The sequence below is a fragment of the Apium graveolens genome, chromosome 9 (assembly GCF_009905375.1).
Source record: "Apium graveolens cultivar Ventura chromosome 9, ASM990537v1, whole genome shotgun sequence".
Classification (NCBI taxonomy): domain Eukaryota; kingdom Viridiplantae; phylum Streptophyta; class Magnoliopsida; order Apiales; family Apiaceae; genus Apium; species Apium graveolens.
This window is the reverse complement of record NC_133655.1, coordinates 37,449,935-37,460,464: the sequence shown is the minus strand read 5'-3', so window position 1 is coordinate 37,460,464 and position 10,530 is coordinate 37,449,935. Positions and strand designations below refer to the sequence as shown.

At 33.5% G+C, this 10,530-nt stretch overlaps 1 protein-coding gene across 3 annotated transcripts; it reads right to left on the bottom strand.

The window, feature by feature from the left end:
• Positions 1-2,462: 2,462 nt before the first annotated feature.
• Positions 2,463-8,192, bottom strand: LOC141686587 (small ribosomal subunit protein eS19x-like). Of its 3 annotated transcripts, none has more exons than XM_074491610.1 (4): positions 8,056-8,192; positions 7,867-7,973; positions 3,270-3,361; positions 2,463-3,172 (listed from the first exon to the last, which is right to left on the bottom strand). In XM_074491610.1, exons 2-4 carry the CDS (start codon positions 7,917-7,919, stop codon positions 2,985-2,987), a joined length of 333 nt encoding a protein of 110 aa, XP_074347711.1. In that variant the 5' UTR covers positions 7,920-7,973; positions 8,056-8,192; the 3' UTR covers positions 2,463-2,984. The 3 variants fall into 3 exon arrangements, with proteins under 3 accessions (XP_074347711.1, XP_074347710.1, XP_074347712.1); XM_074491609.1 differs by having other exon boundaries at positions 7,867-7,955; XM_074491611.1 differs by lacking the exons at positions 7,867-7,973; positions 8,056-8,192 and adding an exon at positions 6,832-7,176 and having other exon boundaries at positions 3,270-3,360.
• Positions 8,193-10,530: the final 2,338 nt, after the last annotated feature.

Sequence of the window (10,530 nt, the reverse complement as noted above, 5' to 3'; positions counted from 1 at the left end):
TATATCACAAATTAACAAGTACAGACAAATTAAACCAAATAACGAAACAAAACACGAAGGAAAATAGCAAGATATATCACATTAACTGAATTGACAAACATAGGAAAGAACACTTAGCTCTAACAGTCGCTCTAATAAATCTGAAAGAACCAATAACAGCTAAGTCGCCTAGCATTCAGGAAGCCTAGACTGTTTTTGAAGAGATTATTTCCCCACTTACGCTGTGTTGGGTTGCATCAATATCGCTTCCAGGATAAAACATCACAGAATACTTCATCCACAGATACGTAACACTCAACAGCGAGCCGTATTTCAGTTCGCCCAGAAAACCTATGCTATAATCTGTATATTATGGAGGAGAGAAAAAGAGAGAGAGATAGCAGCTATGTGATTGACCTATATGTCCTTCCAATATTTTAGTCTTTATGTAATATAAAATAGAAACGTAACTGAAGATATTACATTAATAATAATAAATATCCTGACTTAATATGCATTTAATAAAATATCTCAGAATCAGAACTGTAACAGTCAACACATCAGGATTAACCACAGCAAATCCTGATCCAGTCATGAGGATTTATATGCTTCAACAAATCCTGATCCAGGCACGTTAGGATCTGACATCCTCAACAAATCCTGATCTAACGCTGATCAGTATTTATTCCAGCAAATCAGAGTTAGTAATTTCTGATCAGCAAATATTGATATTCACTATTACACATATTCAATATTCAGATTAAAACAATATAACAAGTCAGTAATTATTTGAATTAAACAAGCAATAAAATTCGTCGCCCACGTCGCCTCGCGTACGCGAGACGCTGAGAGATTCGCCCAAATCGCCCTTCTACCCGAGTCGAGTCGGGGCGACGGCGTGCGTGTGTGCGCGAGACACACAATAACACCATGCATACCCACGTGCCTTAGTAGTTGGTAAACTGCTCTTGCACATACACCCCTCAATTTCCTAATCAATGTGGGACAAAAACCCACAAACCCATTTCAAACTACTAACTTCACCTCAATTTGTTTATGGATTACATTAAAAAAATGAATTAGATCCAAGTGTAAAAATTTAAATCTTCATTATAAGGAACAACCTCCAATAATTAGTTTTATGAAATTATATCAAGAGATTGTCTCAAATTTTCCGAATATAAGATTCCCATGTAAAGAGTACTTTTTTGGAGGGAGTAAAAGGAAACTCGATTCCGGCTTATTAAACAAAGATTGAGTTCAGACTTCAGAATGCTTGGATAATTGGTTAGTACTCAACCAAAGGACTTAAGTTACATGTTATATGTGTTTTCTTCCTTTGTTTATTGGCATGATTTTTATGTATAAAACAATAGCATGGCTTTTCATACTAGTTCATACGCATATCTTTACACCATGGAAGACGTTCATACGTTTTTAAGAATATTGTGTGGAAATGCTGGTATGAATTCCAACGCAAAATTGAAGCAAGATTTGTAGCGATTTTGTATACCCTCCTTATGTACACGTCAAGGAAGGGAAAGTATCACTCGCGAGTAAGTGTTTATGTGTATTCATTTTAAATTCGTCTGTATATGGTTCTTAATGTGCTTTATGAATATTATTAGCTGCCACGGTAGTGGTTTTATTGGTTCATATAACACTCATCGAATTAAGTGGACACTTTGTTGAGTATACAAGCAAGAGTACAACTACCATGTGCAAAATCTGTGGTGCTTGTTCACATACCTCTAAAGTTCAAGACCATATAATTATTTAAAGAATGTTATGTATTTGAATAATCTGCTGCGGTATGTAATTGTTTTGTTTGTGCTCAGGCTTCTACAAATAAACTTTTGTAATCAGTTCCTTCCAATATAGACTCATAATATATATGATTCTTCGAAAGACAGATGGTAGTTTGAGGCTTGACAAAAATACTTTGAATGTACTTTGAACAATGGTATGAGGTAATCATTTATGGTTTTCCGGAATTAGTTTGTTAAGTGTGATAGATTAGTGTGTGTGTGTGAGAGAGGTTTATGAAGGTTGTAGGAAAATGGAAGTTGTGCTTTAGATTATTTGAGGAACTCTTGTAGAGAATTCAAAATGAGTTTCCGATAAAGAAGGTTTCTCTACTTCAATGCTGATTTTCACAAATGACGGCAGAAAAGGCTAATGTGGATTAGAATTTTGTATATATTCCAATGTTCCTTTAATAAAACATATTTTTTCCAATTGTCTCCAACCACTTTATACACGTGACGAATTAAAACATATGGCCCAATCAATAAAACATATTATGTCTTGTGTACGCACGTGAATGCGATGGGCTTCAGAAATTACTAAGAGTTTCCAGTAGTTATAATTATTACCTGAAGCGTTTAAACTTGGGGGAACCTTGATCAAATAGTTTAAATGCTTTAAAAAAATATATCTAGGGCATCCTTTTTTCTCTCACAACTCGAAAACAATCCGTAGGGGACATTAAAGAGATACACTTGCAACATAATTGGTCTCACTTATCAAAGTTTTTTGAGAACCTTTATAGATTTAACAGATAACTACGACTCAAGGAAGACCATTAACATCAAAATCCGGTACACCAGGTCCTGAAAATGTGTCCTAAAAGCTACATAATCTAGACATACAAAACTTGAATGAAAACTGAGTGTTCAACGTTTATCCCAAGAGCCAAATTAAATATATTCAAGGAGCCACAATAACAATCCTTCCAGCAACTTGATCAAGATCACGTTGTCCACTTGATGTGATTTTTCTCCCACTCGTGCACAGAAACAGATTACTAGCATTAGAAGATGACTAATTCAAGGGATGACGAGCCTTATTCAGCTAAATTGACGGATTTTTAACCTCTATTACACAAGCATTATTACATAATAAAAAACATAGAAACCTCATAATAGATTCTCAAAACCCTCAAACCTTCAACTGTTTACAGTAACATGCACATCATCTAATATTTTCTTAAAATTCTAAACCACTTACCCCTTACTGTCAACATCAACAATGTTCATTGTTTGCAATTGCTGAAGAATGTGACGGGCAATACCCCCACTGCTCTTGCAGAAGTGTGGTGGAGCACTACCGTTCCTCTTGCTCCCTCCATAGATCCTCCTGAAGGCGCCTACGCCAAGACCTCCCCGCAAATATATTTTGCTTGCCATTGATGCTGCAGGTCACATCACACAAAGACAAATAAGCAAAAGCCATAAAAAATTCGATACAGGATATTTCACATAGTACAAAAAAATGAAGAACCAGCATACCAGCTCTAATATAGTACCAATCATTATCATAAGGTGCAAGCTCCTTAAAAGTGCCAGCCTTTACAATATCAGTCCAATGTGGGAGCTCCATCTGTTATATATTTTTAGAACAGTAAGATAACAATAGAAATAACCTTATTCGTATTGAAATGATGAATTATGCTGCAGATCCGATATGATATAATATCATTTGATGATCTGATGTGGATCTCTCCACAAATAAAGAAAGAAGAAGAAGAAAAGGGATAAGAGAAGAAGAGGATATTTCAAAAGAACACGATCAATCCAGAAACGTGAACTTTGAATCTCAAATTGCTTAGATCAATCCAGAAACTAAGTAATTCGAATCTAACCTTCAAAATAATCCAGTAATTGAAGTTTAGAGAAAAGAAAAACTACTCATAGTTTATCTCAAAACACAAGTTTTATATCATCCATTGTCCCCCTTAAAAGATTACATTAGAAGGGTATTTATAGGCTTAAACAATAACCCAAACCCTATAGGATTCCGAGAGAAATTCAATATCAGCTTGAATTAGCCAATATCTGAATCATTCTAGGAAACAAATTTAAAAACCAAATCCGAATAGAAAAAAGACAAAAACCAAATCCAAATAGGAAAATAAAATCCTAAGTACTTAAAACAAGAAAAACCCTTTCAAGTGAAAGGTAAAAACTTGCAAGCAAAATTCGAATTAATTAATCAGCTACTTGTCCAACTTCATGCATCACTCCTTTATTCCTTGTTGTCCAAGTAAGCTGCATAACCCATGTTTGCATCCTCTCCAATTGAACATCACCACAAGTACGCATAACCAAATCCAAATTAACATATTCATTCCTTGATCCTCATCATTCTCCTCTCCTTTGAAGAAAACTCGTCCTCGAGTTCTAAAGTATTTAAGAATAAGCACATAACGAGGTGATTTCTCGTAGAACTTGAAAGCCTTAAATTTCAATTCCATCAGCAATATCTTTGGAAGTAAACTCGAAAGAATAAGATAGTTTGATGAGATATGTGAATTCAACAAGTTCTCTATCCCCAGAAAATCATTGTGTTCCACTAGGATAATGTTGTTTCCCTTATACACAACCTCTTTAGTTTCGAACGTCTCCTTTAGTATCTCTTGTCCTTCAACAATCTCGTCATGCACAAATTTAGGAGATGCATCTATCTGATCTTTTTCAACAATCAAGACTTTCTCAACAAGTGATTGTCTTTCTTCATGCTTCTCTATTATAGCTTCTTTTGTAACTGGTTCATCCTTTTCATCCAAACTTGATGTAGTCGCCATATGTAACACATGGTAATCAGCAACAAGATCCACGACATTCTCCACACTGAAAAAGTCTTCTTCTTTAGTTTCTTCTGAAAGAGTAAACTCATGAAGGGAAGACTTCAATTTCTCGTCTTGTTGAAAATATTCAAATTCCAAAGCAAGATTGCATACATCATTAAACGAGATATATGGACTTGATTTAACCTTTCGATAAATAGGCAAATTTAATCCACGAATAAATCTTCCAATTTTAATTGTTTCCGTCTCCTCCAAGTCACAAATAAGGCGCAATCTATAAAATTCAGAAGTATACTCGGAAACACTCATAATACCTTGAGAGAGGGATGTCATCTTCATTATACATTCGAATTTATAATGCAAAAGAATATATTTTGCACGAAGTTTCTTCTTCAGAGATGTCCAAGTCATAATCTTTTCTTTTCCAGATCTAACTCTTTTTGTGTTTAGATTATCAAACCACAAGCCTGCTTTCTTTGTAAGTTTAAGCGCTGCAATCTTGAATATTCTCATCTCAGTCCAACCTGTATAAGCAGAAATCTTGTCGACTTGTGTAACCCATTCAACAAAATCATCAATGCTACCCAAACCTGTAAAATAAGCAAGCTCTATACCAGGATCATATACTTCACCACTATCTTTCACCTTAATTAAAATTTTATCCCATGCATCAAACCTCGATTCCGTTGAATTAACAAGCTTTTGAGTACGTTTATCAATCTCATCCAATTTTCCAAGTAAGTTTCTGAGCAATTCATCCGTAGCCATAAGAAAAATCGGGAAAAAAATTTGGTGAACAGTGCACGTGAACAGTGCCGATGAATAGTGCCCGTGAACAGTGCCTATGAACAGTAATTTGTAAACAGTAACCCCGTGAACAGTCTCGTGAACAGTACTCGCGAATAGTAATTTTTTTTTTTTGAAACCTAGATCTCCCAACAATTAAGAAATTGGAGAAAAAACCTTGGCTCTTGATACCAAATTGATGTGGATCTCTCCACAAATAAAGAAAGAAGAAGAAGAAAAGGGATAAGAGAAGAAGAGGATATTTCAAAAGAACACGATCAATCCAGAAACGTGAACTTTGAATCTCAAATTGCTTAGATCAATCCAGAAACTAAGTAATTCGAATCTAACCTTCAAAACAATCCAGTAATTGAAGTTTAGAGAAAAGAAAAACTACTCATAGTTTATCTCAAAACACAAGTTTTATATCATCCATTGTCCCCCTTAAAAGATTACATTAGAAGGGTATTTATAGGCTTAAACAATAACCCAAACCCTATAGGATTCCGAGAGAAATTCAATATCAGCTTGAATTAGCCAATATCTGAATCCTTCTAGGAAACAAATTTAAAAACCAAATCCGAATAGAAAAAAGACAAAAACCAAATCCAAATAGGAAAATAAAATCCTAAGTACTTAAAACAAGAAAAACCCTTTCAAGTGAAAGGTAAAAACTTGCAAGCAAAATTCGAATTAATTAATCAGCTACTTGTCCAACTTCATGCATCACTCCTTTATTCCTTGTTGTCCAAGTAAGCTGCATAACCCATGTTTGCATCCTCTCCAATTGAACATCACCACAAGTACGCATAACCAAATCCAAATTAACATATTCATTCCTTGATCCTCATCATGATCAATACTTAAAGCTAGAAAAAATAATACAACAATCAGAAGAGACAACCCAAAAAACAAGTAATGTCAATCAATTTTGTGCAGGCTAAACGATATGTCACATTACAACTGATTCACAAAAAGATGAAAACCAACTTGGATGCCCTTGTATCATTGTATCATATATATATGTATTAATATATATAACTAGGACGTTTGATTTACTATTAATACAATACCCTGATTTACTTTTAATACAGTAATCCCTAGAATACCAACAAGAGAAACATGCATATGTGTGCATTAGCTGTTATTGTGTATTTGTGTTAATACTGGTTGCAGTGGATCTTATCACTCACGCCATAATTGAACTTACCATGAAGGAAAATTCAAAACATTGTAATATTGCACCTTAAACTCTAATAGATAGAAAAAACTTAAACAAAGAAATCAACACATATAAATATACACTAACGAAATTTACAGCTTATATCCACTACCAAGGAATTGCCAACAAGGGAAAAAAATTAATAACATATCGATCGCAACTGATAAAAGAAGAAGAAATATAATATTAATAGAGGCCACATCCAATATATATGACTACTAAATTGTACTGCTGCAAATAAATTGCTTTTACTTACAGGTGAACTTGATAATCTCATTATAGCTAGTGGAGGAAACATGGGTTTGTGTTATTATTGTTAATGCCTGATGATATGCTTTTCAGACAATCAACCGAGAACAAAGCAGAATTAATCCGAGAACAAAGCAGAATTAATCCGAGACAATGCAGATTCCAGATTTATATAACTGTTTGGTTTGATAGGGTTTGTTGTATTCTAGTTTGACTGGATATATTCTTCCTATTTGTTCTCAAACAAACTCTTTTATTGAAGTTGATATAATATATTCTATATCCTAGTTGGCATGGGGACTTGAATGTAGGCCATAGACTAGGATTAAGGGCCGAACCAAGTGAAAACTTCTTGGTGTTCTGCAGTACTTTTAATTCTGTTTATTCAGTAATTTATTTTCTGCATAACTTGACTATCTCATTGTTAGTCTCATTTGTAAAGGGTCTGTCCCAATTACAAAAGAGACTATCTCATTTGTCTTAGCAGCTAGATTATCGAATATATAGATTGTGCCTTTATATTTCAATTATGTCCATGTAGAACTAAATAAATTGGATAGAGGGAATAAAATATTACAATTACTTAAATCTTAGGTCACTTGGATTAAAAGGAGGGGTGGGGGGCTCTAGCCATTTCTCGAGTTTCTTTTGGCTCAGATGTGATGTAGCCTTTGGGTTTACATCCCCTTATCATTTAAACCAATGTTCTAGTTTCGGAAAAAGGGCAATGAACTTAGAAATGGTCTCAGATTTATAAATGACCGGAACTCTTAATAACTAATCCTAAAAATAAGTGAAGCTCTCATTTAAAGTATTAGCTTGTCAAAACTAATACACCACCATAATTAAATATATAAAACAGATTTAAACGCTATTCACTAATAAATTCTTAGCAATGCCTTACAATGAACTACAAGTAAATGTGATCATACAAAACACTCGCATTTAAATAAATTCTACAAAATATATTAAACTGAAATCATTATAACAAAAATTAAAATACAAGATAGAATATAATAATAATAATAAAAAAAAACTTTCTGGAACGCTTGAGATGAGCAGCATAAGCTTTAACGAACTCATGTAGCGATACATCTTTCACAGTTGTACCCGTCTCCATCTTGTTATTTCCTGCAGCCAAACAGGTGACTAAATTTGAAAATATACTTACATTTGCATACATTTATAGAACGTAGAAATTACTTTATATATGAAGTTAAGGGGGACATACACAAGGGAATGCTGCGCGGCCGCTGATAGGGTTTGATTTGGGTTAGTCTCAGAAAGGAGGCAAAGAGGCGTTCGGTGAGCAAGGGTTCGGAGTTTTTATTTCATTTTCAAATGTTTTTAGCAAATCCCATTTTTATCTCACTCCACACATGTTTGGCCCCCATATTCAAGCCCATTAATATTTGGATATTTTAATAACATGTCCTTTGTACAAATAAATCAAGGAAATGCCCCCACACCCAAAAATTGTTACTATAATTTTTCCGAAATTATGTCATAAAGGGTAACTTTTTAGATAATGAAATAAAATCCCTGTCCATATTGAATTAAATTTTGTTATTTGCCGTACCACCTCATTTTATAATTATTTTTATACTCTAAAATTTTTGGGTTAGTTAGCACTATCATTGAATAAATTATGAAATGATTTTGTAAAAAGGAACATTCACATGCTTATCTGCTCCTTCAATCCCATATTCATTATTATACAGTTTATTGTTTACGACGTCTCTTTTCATTTTTAGTATAAAAAATAATAAAGTTTTATAATATAAAAATTAAGCAAGTCTACTAATTTCTCCCACTATACCCACTTTATACATTAAATATTAAATTACACATTAAACATTTGGGTATCGGGTTCCAATCAGGAACCGGGTTAAGCTGGTATGAGGTTGAGGTATTGTTGTGCAATACATGCCTATACAATAACAATATTAAGTCAAATTGACAATCCTGAGATTTAGTTGTATGATAGTTTAAATATGTATTATATATTGTATTTCTTGAGTTTGTAAAAATGATAGAAGATTAGACTAGTGTATTATTCTGTAAACAGTTTCAAGTCTAAGAATAAACTCTAGAAGAAGATCAAGTAAAAATCATATCTCAGAGAAAAGATGTGGAAGTTTGGAGTTGAACAAATCTGTTTTATGAAAAATATTCTAAGTCACGATATCGACAAGTCACAGATCAAGTTATATATAAAAGTTATTCGAGACTCTGGAATGGCTTATCGAGAAGTCCAAAATGGCATACAGAGAACTCAGAGATATCGACAAGTCAAATGAAGATGTGAAGATTGGAGATATCGACAAGTCAATTTTTCATTAGAGATCTCAGAGATATTGACAAGTCAAAATACATATGGAGATCTCAAAGATATCGACAAGTCATTTCTACATGTCGAGATCTCTAGATCTCGACATGTCAAATACGCAGAACTCAGAGACATCGGCAAGTCAATTACACTTATAGAGAACTCAGAGATCTCAATAAGTCATTATACTTATCAAGATTTCAGTTTTCTATAGAACAAACTGGAGATCTCAACATGAAGCTCAAATACAGTAATACAGACAAGTTAAAGATTCAAGATTATCAATCAACAAACAATCTATTCACTTAGATTAAAAAGTCTACAAAAGCAGCTTGAAGAGTGAAAGATCAAGTGCCAAGATTAACTGACAAAGGATGGTTACATACTTACAAGATTTGCAAAGATTTACTGAGCCAAAAATAGAAAGAACGATAGCTTAGAAAAGGGTTTAGCACATTTTATTGCATGCTGTGTAAACCAGTGTTTTACTAATCTATAAAGTAAATATTGGCCCTTTTATTTAAAGTAACAAACAGATCTAAATTTTCTTGTACTCTCTCAAAAAAGAAGCCGAGTTCTTGTACTTTTAAGTACACAGAATTTGTAGCAAGACAAACTTAATTAATATAAATTAAGCGAGTTTTGAAATATTGTGTTTGTTGTGCTTGTTGTTTTAATTTTGCTAACATAATATCATTACAAATGTAAACTGCTTTGTTCACCATATCCAAACAAGTTTTAAAAAGGCTAAAAATCAAGAAAACACATTCACCCCCCCTTCTGTGTTGCACTTAATATCTAACAAGTGGTATCAAAGCAAAATCTGAAAGAAAATAGATAAAGATCTTGGAAGTATGAGTGCATGGAAGTTAAGTAGTATTAACATACCAGCATTTGACAGAGCCAACTATACTCAATGGAAAAAGAAGATGATGTTGTTTATAAGGATGGTCAATCCCTTATACATACAGATTCTCAAGAATGGCCCTTTCACTCCCATGGAAAGGGTTGAGGAATCTACAGATGAAAACATGGTCATTCTAGCTCACTATGCTCCTAAAGACCCCTCAAAATACACTGAAACTGAAAAAGAGAAAGTCTCTCTGGATAGTGGCTTGTAGTTAATTCTGATAGAGTCACTTGACAATGTGATGTACAACAACATTGTCAACTCTGACACATCCAAACAGATCTGGGAGAAAATATTGATTTTGTGTGAGGAAACGGAAGAAGTTAGTTCAAATCAAAGGAGGATACTAGTGTCTCAGTATGAGGGTTTTATGGCAAAGCCTAAATAAAGAATTACTGAAGTTTTTGAAAGGTTTAACAAACTGATAAATGATTTGCAATTTCATGATAAGTATTATGAGATGAGGA

Coding starts and splice junctions, on each gene's coding strand:
- LOC141686587 (XM_074491610.1), bottom strand. CDS start 7,919: ATGTATCGCTACATGAGTTCGTTAAAGCTTATGCTGCTCATCTCAAGC. Junction 3,362..7,866: donor CTGCTCATCTCAAGCGTTCC/AGAAAGTTTTTT, acceptor AAATATATAACA/GATGGAGCTCCCACATTGGA. Junction 3,173..3,269: donor TTGGTACTATATTAGAGCTG/GTATGCTGGTTC, acceptor TGTGACCTGCAG/CATCAATGGCAAGCAAAATA.